The 12,075-nt window shown below is 46.0% G+C and overlaps 1 protein-coding gene across 2 annotated transcripts; it reads left to right on the top strand.

The window, feature by feature from the left end:
• Positions 1–285: 285 nt before the first annotated feature.
• On the top strand, positions 286–11,860 carry LOC310712391 (sialic acid-binding Ig-like lectin 14). Of its 2 annotated transcripts, XM_083515399.1 has the most exons (8): positions 321–383; positions 1,189–1,266; positions 2,122–2,253; positions 3,367–3,780; positions 4,129–4,428; positions 6,222–6,539; positions 8,679–8,801; positions 11,758–11,860. In XM_083515399.1, the coding sequence occupies exons 3-8, from the start codon at positions 2,142–2,144 to the stop codon at positions 11,793–11,795; spliced, it is 1,305 nt and encodes a 434-aa protein (XP_083371525.1). In that variant the 5' UTR covers positions 321–383; positions 1,189–1,266; positions 2,122–2,141; the 3' UTR covers positions 11,796–11,860. The 2 variants fall into 2 exon arrangements, with proteins under 2 accessions (XP_083371526.1, XP_083371525.1); XM_083515400.1 differs by lacking the exons at positions 321–383; positions 1,189–1,266 and adding an exon at positions 286–305.
• The last annotated feature ends 215 nt before the right edge of the window (positions 11,861–12,075 follow it).

The following is a 12,075-nucleotide window of genomic DNA, read 5'->3' as shown; positions in this document are numbered from 1 at the left end:
TCCTGGCTTTTTGTCCTACAATTAGGTACCTTGGCTTATATTCGGGTCGGCTTATACTCGAGTATATGCGGTATATTTGAAAACTGAGAAAAAGAAACCTGAGATTCCTATATTGCAGGTGATTGGACTAGACGACTCTTGGGGTCCCTTCCAATTCTAAAAAAACAAAATAAAATGTTTGTATGAAATGAATAGATTCATCCAAATCTGTGGAATGTCCTTGCCTTTTGAAAATATGGGCATCCTTTGTGATGTAATATTCCAAGGCAGTTGGAATCTGCTTAGAATGAATAAGAGGCAGTGAGGTAGGAGAGAGAAGTGGAAAATTAGACTTTCCCATTGTTTTTAGATTTTTATAAAAATGAGTCAAGGTACATTAAGTACCATATTTTTTGCACCATAACACTCACTTTTTTCCTCCTAGAAAGTAAGGGGAAATGTCTGTGCGTGTTATGGAGCGAATGCCTGCGGGTGGCGGGGGGATCTGCTGCAGTCGTGAGCAGAGGATCCATGGTTCCCCTTCCTTCCCTCCTCCGTGGCTCGCTTTGAAACAGCAAAGCGGGAGAAGAGCCGCTGAATGGGGAGGAGAGAGGGACAGAGAGCCTGCTTGCTTTAAAGGAGCAAAGCGGGAGAGGAGAGGAGCCGCTTACATGATTGTAAGCGGCTCCTGTCCGGTTGGCTCCTTTAAAGCAAGCAGGCTCTCTGTCCCTCTCTCCTCCCCACTCAGCTCGCTAAATAGCATTATTAGCAGCATCCTTCTCCACACACCCCATGCGTGCTCCTTGTCCCTTGAGCACTTTTCCTTCCCTCCCCACTTAAAATGTGGTTACAAAGCACGGATCCACATGGATCCTCAGGATTTTTGCACTGGGTCACCCCAAATTCACCATCAGATCACATAGCATGTCCATGCCTACATCTTGCACCAAAAAAATCACGCACCCCCTGTTGCCTGGGGTTGCAGTGGTGCAAAAACGTGGTTACAAAGCATGGATCCACATGGATCCTCAGGATTTTTGCATTGGGCTACTCCAAACTCACTGTCAGATCACATGTCTGTGGCCACAGCATGAACCACAAAAATCATACATCCACTGTTTCATTTAGAATATTTTTTCTTGTTTTCCTCCTCTAAAAACTACGTGCGTGTTATGGTCGGGTGCGTGTTATAGAGCAAAAAATACGGTATTTTAAACTCCATCAGTGCCCTCTTCTCTTCCCCCCTTCCAGCTGATTGCGAGGCTTCCAAACTGTTGCTATTTTGAGGTGAGAGTGAATCACATTTCAAGCAATTTCAGGTTACATCTGGGTAGGGATGGAGCATTTGGAAATTTGGTTCTCATTTAAAGAAGAAGAAGAAGAGTTTGGATTTGATATCCTGCTTTATCACTACCCAAAGGACTCTCAAAGCGGCTACCATTCTCCTTTCCCTTCCTCCCCCACAACAAACACCCTGGGAGGTGAGTGGGGCTGAGAGACTTCAAAGAAGTGTGACTGGCCCAAGGTCACCCAGCAGCTGCATGTGGAGGAGCAGAGATGCGAACCCGGTTCCCCAGATTACGAGTCTACCGCTCCTAACCACTACACCACACTGGCTCTCTTAAAGATGAGTCTTCTCCATTCACATTTTCTGCAACAATATGCGAAACAAAACACAGCCATTCACACACTTCCCTGAATTTTGATGTACAGCTCCAGTCAAGTACCATCTACAAAAATGCACGTAAGGAGGTAAATTGTGTATTATAATGCATAGTTTAGTAAAAAAATAACAAATAAAAACCCCCTCATAAACGGATGTGGAATCATTAAGGTCTTAAGATTGGGAAAGTGAGAAATGGAGGAGCAAATTTTGACAGATTTACCTGCCAGTTAAATCAAATAAATTAAAATAGTCCTCCTACCACTGGCATGATTTTTATCTAAGATCGCAAGCCTACGCACAGCTCCTTGAGCGTAAGCCCCACTGAATTCAATGGGACTTACATCTGAGTAAACATGCCTGGGATTGGGCTGCAAGGATCGCTGATGAGACCTCCCCAAGCACAACCAGAAATCTTTCAGTGGCCTGTAGTCACAATTCTCCTTCTTGTCAAACCCTTCCCTCTTTCCCTCTGACAGATCTCCTTTGTAGCCAGAAGATGATGGAGGCAAAGAATAACTGGCAGGTTGCCAATCCTTCCTCAAAGACAAAAGGTTTGGCGTCCTCTCTAGCAACAGTGGCAACCCTAGTCCTTGCCTTACTTTGCAAAGGTAAGAGCCATGTGCAGAAATGAAGAGGAAGAAAATCACTAATTCCTTTGTCTTTTTATGATTTGCCCAAGTCCTTATGCCCCCCAGTCACCCATCATTATCTTATTTCCTGTCCGCTATTGTTGCCATTACCACCTCTCCCCTGTCCCTTCTGACGTGAAATTGACAAGGTGAGGAAATGCTTTGATATATTTTTTTTAACCAATGTTCCTGTCCACTGGATCGCTGGTGTCCACTTAGACTGGTAAGGATGAAGACAAGAGAGTCAACAGCAAACACAGCCAGAGCCAATGACTGGCAGAGTCAACTGATTCTAGATTTGTCTCCATCCTTGCTGAAGCCTACAAGTGGCTCCACAGAGATGGAGGAGGAGGTTCTGGGGAAGAAGGTAGGCAAGTAGGGGCTCAATGAAGTCAGACTGAGGATGGTGGGGTTGTGCAGTGGTTTGGAGCAGATAGCTGGGGCAAGGGATTCAGAGGCAGGGAGTGTAAAGGTAAAGGTAAAAGGACCCCTGACCATTAGGTCCAGTCATGACCAACTCTGGGGTTGCGGAGCTCATCTCGCTTTATTGGCCAAGGGAGCCGGCGTACAGCTTCCGGGTCATGTGGCCAGCATGACTAAGCCACTTCTGGTGAGCCAGAGCAGCACATGGAAACACTGTTTACCTTCCCACCAAAGCGGTACCTACTTATCTACTTGCACTTTGACGTGCTTTCGAACTGCTAGGTTGGCAGGAGCAGGGACTGAGCAACAGCAGCTCAACCCATCGCGGGGATTCGAACTGCCGACTTTCTGATCCTCTTAAAGCCTCTTAAATGGCCAGAAGCAGAAATCAAGCGTGCTAAGAGAAGTCGTTCAGCATCCTGGACAGTTCCAAGGACAGTGATTAATAATCAGGGATAGCCAGTATAGTACTCTGAGGATTATTTTTGCAGATTTTATTCAAGTTTTATGCAAGTGTCTTTCTTTGCCCTTTCTCAGGGGCAGGCAAAACATTGGCTCTTTTGGGGAGGCAATGCTCAGGTGGCTACCCTAGAGGAGGAGAACACTGAGCTTGTTTTAACTGAACATTTCTAGATAACACTTAAATCTTTTTTATTCCCTCTCTGGCAGGCGTGCTGGCCCAGCACTTCGACTTTACCATCAGAGTGGCCGAAACTATCACTGTACAGAAAGGTTTCTGTGCCTATGTTAGCTGCAGGTTTACTACACCTAGATGGTTCATGGAAAAGTCTGGGCCATTATATGTCTTTTGGCTTAAGGATGCAGATAAATCCCACAGCTGGATCTGGCCCGGATATTGGATCCCCGGTAAAATTGTCTGCACCAATAACGAAAATCAAAATCTTACCACGACCCATTTCAAGCTAACAGGAGATCCTAAGACTGGTGACTGCTCCTTCAGCATCAAGAATATGGGGCCAGAAGATGTGGGCTGGTACTACTTGCGAATTGAGAAAGGAGAAGGATTCAGCTTTCTTTCTTTCCATAAACGAATTCATACTCAACCTCAGATTTTCTTGACAGGTAGGTGGCTCTCCTAGGAGCATTAAACATAGGATTTAGAAGCAAGAGACTCTGAAGCACTTCAGGGTGATTTGAATGTTTCAAAATTGTGCCGACACTGAATTAGGACCTGTGCACTGTTAGTTTTCAGGATATCATGCAGTTCTAAACTCTCTCTCTCTCTCTGTGTGTGTGTGTGTGTAGGGGAAGAGGCCCATGAGAATGAAAGGATGACAACCTTGGTGGGAGTTAAGAGTGGCAAAATGTCTGTGACTGAGAAATCCCACCCTTAATCCAGGGCTCGTGCATCCTACTCAATGCCCTGTGAATTTTCTTCTCTCTCCTCCCCGGTGAATCTCACTTCTTTAGATCTGACGAAGCCAAAGATTGTGAAGCCATCAGAGGCAGTCTGGCGTAAACCAGCCACTTTCAGATGTATCGTGCCAGGAATGTGCCCAGGGAGTATACCTGAAGTCAACTGGAATGCCAATATAAAGAATCACGTCAAACATTTCTGGCATGCGCCAATGGGCGACTGGAGTAAGTCATACGGAGCTGACATCACCTTTACGCCCTCCTTAGATGATGAGGGCAAAGTCCTCACCTGCAGCGTCAGATACCGTAACTTGAAGAAAACACTCTATCAATCCACCCGCGTTGCCTTTGGCTGTGAGTAGCTCTCTCTTTTCTTTCAACTGCATTCAAATCCACAAACCCTCAGCATCTCCCCAAAGATCAGATCCCCACAACCTGTTTTGCCCTTGGGTTCCCCAGTTCCCTTTTTGGTGCCCCCACTTTCTGACAAGCGGGGTCTGTGTCACAATGTTGCCGGGCACCTCATCCCCTAAGAGGACAAGTTTACCTTCCCTCAATCTGGTGCCCTACAGAGGTTGTTGGACTCCAACTCCCAACAGCCCCCAAAGCTCAATAACCCTGGGTCACCCCCCCACCCAAGAAAGCTCAACAACTCAGGGCAATTTTGTTGGGATACTGCCAGGGAGATAAAGTCCACCATGGCCCCAAGCCGGCTGCCGGACGATCCATCGACCTCTGTAGTCATGCAGTATCAGCAATAGCGACATGAGTTTCTTCTAGAGCTCATGCACGCTCTATCAGCAGAATTCACACAGCAGAAGTTGCATAGCAGGAGAGTATATTTACAGACTTTATTCAGCGATGATCAGAACAAAGAAAGACATGACTGTCTGCATCAATCTTCAGGCACAGAGTGAAAAACGAAAGCAAAGACACAACAGAAACATCCTGTGAAACAGGAAATACGCAGGCTGTGACACAAACATCCTGCTCCCTTTTAAGGTGGAACGGAAATATCCTAACAAATTTCCCCCCCATTTTCTCAATTTTGCATCCCCCAAAATAGGGGGCATCTTATACACAGGGACGTGTTATACATGAAAAAACAACAACGGTATTATGTTTTGAAGACTTACTGGCCTGTACATGGCAAGATCATTTCTACATTCCATTTATTTATTTATTTATTGAAATTTTTTTTTAATAGCAAAATTCTTTGTATAGTCATTTCTCTGAATCTTGTGGCTCCCCCTTCCCCATCCCTTTCATGGGTCCAAATAACAGTTTTTTTATTAAAAAAAACAACCATCTACATATTATATTCTCCATGATTTTCATTTCTCTAAATTATACATAAACCTCATTGCTTTACAAGTGATTCTTGAAGTCCAGCTAATGTCTGGATTTGCTTACAATGGTCTCTTAGGTAAATTATAAAATTTCCCCACTCTTTTTTAAAGTCCTTATCTTCTTGATTCCTCAGTCTCCCAGTCAGTTTTGTCATTTCGGCAAAGTCCAGCAGTTTGGCTTGCCATTCTTCCTTAGTCGAGATTGTTGCTTCTTTCCATCTTTGAGTTAATAACATTCGTGCAGCTGTTGTCGTGTACATAAAAAGTCTTTTCTGATCTTTTGGAATCTCAGTACCTATAATTCCTAAAAACAAAGGCTACAGGTTTTTTTGTTTTGACAAAAGTTATTTTAAACATTTTTTTCAATTCATTATATATCATTTCCCAAAATGATTTGTTATCTTACATAACCACTGCATATGATAAAAGGTACCCTCTACGTTCCTTTTATATGCTGGCACCACACTTGCCCTCCACCACCCAACTGGCCTTTGTTCTGGCTCTACATCTGTGAACAGAGCTGTCTGAACTAGAAGCCCCATCAATCTTTACTCCAAGCCAGTGGCAAGAGCCTACACCCCATGCCTGAAGATATGGACTACAGCTCCCATTTCTCCTAATGCTTGGCCAGGTCATTTTGGGATGCAGCTACCCCATTCCAGGTGTGACCTCTGCATAAGACAGAGTTTACTGCTGCGGCTCGCCTTCTGCATCCCATGCTCTGTCGTAGCTACGCCAGGTAGGTTAATTGCCCAGGATTGGATTAATTCACCCTGGCTATCCAAAATCTTTTCCCAGATCCCCCTGAGGCCACCACCACCATGGGGAGCACGACGTGCCAGTACGAGAAGAAAGAATACTTATGCTTCTGTTCTATCCACTCCTGGCCTCCATCCAAGATTGAATGGCATGTGGATGGGAAGCTTGTAAATGAGACTATGAGATCAGGGGCCATGAAACTCTTCTCCTGGGTTGAGGGCAACACGGTTACCAGCACCCTGAGCTGGCCAGGAGACTTAGATGGCCAGAAAAAGTCTTTAATCACCTGCACCGGAGCAAATAAATATGGGGAGGTCACAATCAACGTCCCCTCTGAGCTCAACGTGACAAGTACCGGTAAGCATGCCTTCCCACTTCATCTTTAAGTCTCATGCATGGTCTGCTAACATTTACACATCTCCAGGAGAAAGCCCAAGGATTGCATATCATTTTTAATTGTGTTTAACTGAACGCAAATTTTTATATGCCAGCTTTCAGGATACAAATGCTTCCAAAGTTAACCCCACCCACAAAAGGAAACAATATCAATATATTTTAAAAGTTTTTGAGATCTCTGAGGCAGGGCAGTTGATGGCACAAAAGTTGTGTGTGAAGAGGGGATGGTCCTGCTGGAGCAAGCTCTGAGATGGTCTTTGCTTATGTCCCACTGTGGCGATCACACAGGGTCCCTGGACATTTCACCTTTTATTGATCCCTGTGCCACCACTTTATTTCTCGCTGCCTCCACCCAGGCCCTACCTGGTACAAATTGGAACATAAACTTTTGTTTATTTATTGCATGTGGTTTCATAAACAGTATCGGTCAATTACATTCATGGGGTGCCTATCCAGACCTATAACTTCCGCTACCTGCTCTCACTCACTAAACCACCTCTCAGATATTTACTTGTCTTCCTAGCCCCTAACTATTCCTGACTCAGCCTATTTCGCTACACTAAATCAACCTACTCAACAACTCTATCCCAATTCACTCCCACTCCAACCAACCACCCAACTCCCAACAGACTCCTCCCTTTGCCCCTCCAAGAGCTGGTTTTATAGTCCCTCTGACTCCACCCCCCCGGTCCTGATTGGGTAACCTGTTTAACTATTTCACCTCCAGCACTCTCATATGTTAACGTCACACCCATCCTCTCCTGGGATTCTTCTGACAGGATCCTGTGGAGGGGAAGGGAAAGAGCAGCTGGAGCAGGACCCACATTTATTCCATAGAGTTGGAAGGGACCCTGAGGATCATCTAGTCCAACCCCCTGCAATGCAGGAATATGGAGCTGTCCCTTATGGGGATTGAACCTGCAACCTTGGCGTGGTCAGCACCATGCTCTAAGCAACTGAGCTATCTTCACCTTTCTCCTGGGATCCTTCCCACAGGGCAGTTGATGGTGGGTGGCTCTGTTTGGGAGGAAGTGTCCAGCAGCAGCAGGTATTGAGATGGTCTCTTGCCTGCCCCTTTCTCCTGGGAACCTTTCCAGAAGACCGTTGGTCATGGGCAAGGAAAATCTATGGAGTTGGCTCTGAGGGAGTCTAAATCTGCCCCTCTCTCCCCCCAGGCATGCATCTAGACTATTCAGCCCACGCAAGAGACACTTTATACAAAAAATAAATAAGTCACTCTTAAAGGATGCCGCCCTCTTCACAATCCTGATATCGCCTTATAGCAGACCTTCTGAAGGCACTTGCTAAAAGTGGGGAAAGCCAAAAAGGGAAATTGGGTGGTGGGGCCAAAGTAAACAAGGAGTCAGGGCTACAATTTCCCTTTTGCTTCCAGTGATCACCTTGACATAACGATGCCTTCAGTTAATCAACCACGCAATCATTGTGGACTGACACACTCCCTCTGGCACTCTTTACATGAGTGAAGTTGCTTGCTGAGATGTGCCGATTTCCTTAAAAGCTGCCTTTCAATAGAAAAAGAAGTGCTGGATGAGACAGGCAGTGCTGAAGCTGGTTGCAAAGTTTCAGGTTGACAGAGGAATCGATGAGATCACATTGGGTGCTTCAGGTTCTGTACTAAGTTCCCTATGCCAATGATGCGCATAGTCACAGGCAAAAGTGGCTGAGGCAATCACTATAATTTTCTTTGTACACACACCCACCCACCCACACCCACACCCACCCACACACACACACCACTCTCCAGGGCCATATTATGACAGTTCAGCCAGGCAAAAGCAGAGCAAGGCCTGGTGAGAGTTGTGATCTGATGAGCATCCAAAAGGCTAGAAAGAGAAGCTCTGGGCCTAAGGTTCCCCACTCCTGTTTGAGTTGCTTTTTGTTCTTGTGTTTGATGCTGATTTTAGCTGGGGTCTGAGTTTCTTTATTTTTGCCTGGCCTTTTTCTTTTATTTTCAAGGGATTTTATTCTGGTTTTCATGTGGGTGTTATTTTGCAATTCCTTGTTTACGCCAACTGCCCAGAAAACTCGGCCAGGTGTCTGATATAGAAATGTGATAAAATGTCGCCATCATTATCCAAGGTGCAGTGACCAAATCACCACAGAATGAGAAGACGAAGCTGAGCAGTGGGATGATTTCTGGGATCGTTTTCGGGGTCATTGCTGCACTTGCCATTTCAGGGGGCATCCTTTACTCCTTCTTAGGTGAGTAATATATTCTGGAACCAGAGATTCTGGGGTTGTGTTCTTTCCCCAGAGATCAGATAGAGGTGGTTTTTAACCATTACTATATCATCATCATCACTGATAACATTTGATAGTCTATACTCAAAAGCGATCAAGATGAAATGTAAACAGCAAAAACGACAATTACAAACCAGAAAACTGAAAACAGTGTGCCATAGAAAACACCTAAAATGCTTCTCCAGTAAGGTAATAAGATGCACAAGTTCTACCTACCCCACTAAAAGATTAGCTCCACCACATGACTGACTCTAGCTGCGATTGTTTTTGTTTCTAACATTGTTGTGGCCCACCCTGGGAGCAGCGGCGGAGCAAGCTGATAGAGCACCTGGGGCGGTGTGCCCTGCCCCGAGTTGAGGCAGGATGCTCCGTCGGGCCTCCAAGGAGTCTGCCTGCCTCCTCCCACTCAGCCGCCCTACAGCTGGGGGAGGCAGCGGGTGGACCGTTTGGGGCAGTATGGAGCCTGCGGCACCCAAGCCACTGCGTCACTCCCAGGAGAGACGCATAGCTCAGGCGTGCTGCAGGCTTGTGGGGAGTGCCGCCTGGCATTTTGTCACCCCCCCCAGTGGTGACACATGGGGAGGACCACCCCCACTGCACCCCCCTTCCTCCGCCCCTGCCTGGGAGCTTATGGTGAAGGGTGCATGTAGTTTAAATCTATTATAGTTATTGTCATTGCTAATAAACACACAGTTCACTGTAACTCCCAAACTGAATAAAAAAGGTACAGTGGTACCTCGGGTTAAGAACTTAATTCGTTCTGGAGGTCCGTTCTTAACCTGAAACTGTTCTTAACCTGAGACACTACTTTAGCTAATGGGGCCTCCCACTGCTGCTGCGCAATTCTGTTCTCATCCTGAAGCAAAGGTCTTAACCCGAGGTACGATTTCTGGGTTAGCGGAGTCTGTAACCTGAAGCATCTGTAACCTGAAGTGTCTGTAACCCGAGGTACCACTGTATTAGCGTGGAACCTTAACATGGATGGTGGTGGTGCCAAGCATGTTTCTCTGGGGAGAGCATTCCACAGGTGACAGAGGGGCACCACTGAAAAAGGCAGCTTCTTGGGTAAGGAAGATGGATGAAACCAGTAAGGTCTCCCCATATGGGGAGGTAATGGTTAGAGTGTTGGATTACTACCTGGGAGGGCAGGGTTAGAATTCCCACTCAGCCATGAAGCTGAGTGACCTCAGACCAGGCACCATCTCTTAGCCAAACCGACCTCGCTGGATTTTTGTGGAGATGAAATGGGGGTGGGGGTGAGGAGGAAAACCATGTACACCACCTTGAGATTATTGGAAGATAAAGGTGGTATATAAATTAAAATGGCTGGGAGTTACTCGTGCGTAATCCTGCTCCGTTTGAGCATTAGATTGCCTGGTTAAACCCTCCGGACTGCACAGCCCATCTCAGCGTGGCTCCCCTTAGTCACTCGTAGAATCTGTCTGTGGGCGTTTCTTAAAGCGTTGCCAACATAAGAGTTGTTTGACGCCCAATCGTCTCCGCCTCTCACTGCGCGGGAGTCTCCTGCGCAGGGTGGGTGTGGGCAGCGGGGTGCTTGGGCTCTCCTCACTAACTTCCAACGAAGAGTCCTGGAGCCCCTGCACCTCCCTGTCCCGTTGCTCTCCTGGATCCCTGGTGTTACACTCATTCTCTTCCCTTTCTTCCCAGCTGAGTCTCCCTCTAGCTCTGGGACCTTCCCCTGCAGAATCAGAGACCCTCTCCTTCTCCCGTGCCTCTGATGGCAGTTCCCTGACATAAATGTAATAATAAATAATTTTTTATTTTTATTTTTTATACCTTGCTCATCTGCCTGGGTTTCTCCAGCCACTCTGGGTGGCTCCCAACAGAATATATTAGAAACACAATAAAATATCAAACATTAAAAACTTCCCTAAACAGGGCTGCCTTCAGATGTTTTCTAAAAGTCAGGTAGTTGTCTATTTCTTTGACATCTGATGGGAGGCCATTCCACAGGCGGGCGCCACCACCAAGAAGGCCCTCTGCCTGGTTCCCTGTAACTTCGCTTCTTGCAATGAGGGACCCTCCAGAAGGCCCTCGGAGCTGGACCTCAGGGTCTGGGCTGAAAGATGGGGGTGGATACGCTCCTTCAGGTATACTGGGCCGAAGCTGTTTAGGGCTTTAAAGGTCAGCACCAACACTTTGAATTGTGTTCGGAAATGTACTGGGAGCCAATGTAGGTCTTTCAGGACTGGTGTTATATGGTCTTGGCGGCCGCTCCCAGTCACCAGTCTAGCTGCCGCATTCTGGATTAGTCGTAGTGGTCACCTTCAAAGGTAGCCGCACGTAGAGCTCATTGCAGTAGTCCAAGCAGTAGTCCAAATAAATAAAAATATTGCAGACCTGAGCTACGTAAGGCTTTATAGGTCAAAACCAGCACTGTGAGCATGGAAACTAAGTGGTAGCCAGTGTAACAACAACAACAACAACAACTTTTATACCACAGGTCTCAGTGTGGTTCAGATTATAAAAGCACAATATAAAAGCACAAAATACACAATAAAAACAAGAATAACTCAATTGAGACACATAGATACATGACTCTTAAGAGGCGCGCAATAACTAAAGACCCCTCCCCACCTTCTCACTATATAGAAGGATCTGGCAACTTCTGTTTCAGTGTATCTGAAGAAGTGTGCATGCACACGAAAGCTCATACCTAGAACTAACTTAGTTGGTCTTTAAGGTGCTACTGGAAGGAATTTTTTTATTTTGACTATGGCAGACCAACACGGCTACCTATCTGTAACTAAAAACACAGGGTCTCTTTTAAACTGCTCCTGGTGCCCCATAGCTCCTAAAATAGAACAGGAGACAAAAAAAGAATAAAGGAGCTGAGACTAAGATTGGGCCTGAGCATTTAGAATGGTTCTAATTCTCATTATTCTCCTTCTTCCAGTGTTCCGTCGGCGAGTAACCAACGTACCAGTGAAATGACTTCAGTTTTTACAGTGCATGTTGATATTTTCCATTCAATACAAGTGAGGGTCATATAAGATGAATCAAGCATGACATGCTGTATATGATTTCATGTTTGCATCCCCCCAACGACGCACAGTTTAGATTATATGATGGAGCTGACAGAGGGTAGAGTACCTTCCACTGTAGACGTAAAGCAAAAGCAAAAGCAAAATCCATTTTTGGCTGCTGGAACCAAAGGACTGAAGGGAGAGGAAACCAAGAATGGATTGTTTACCAGCAGAGGGTGTCTCAGAGG

This window comes from Podarcis liolepis (genome assembly GCF_965112155.1).
Source record: "Podarcis liolepis genome assembly, chromosome: 7".
Taxonomy (NCBI): Eukaryota; Metazoa; Chordata; class Lepidosauria; order Squamata; family Lacertidae; genus Podarcis; species Podarcis liolepis.
This window is presented reverse-complemented; position numbering and strand designations above follow the sequence as displayed.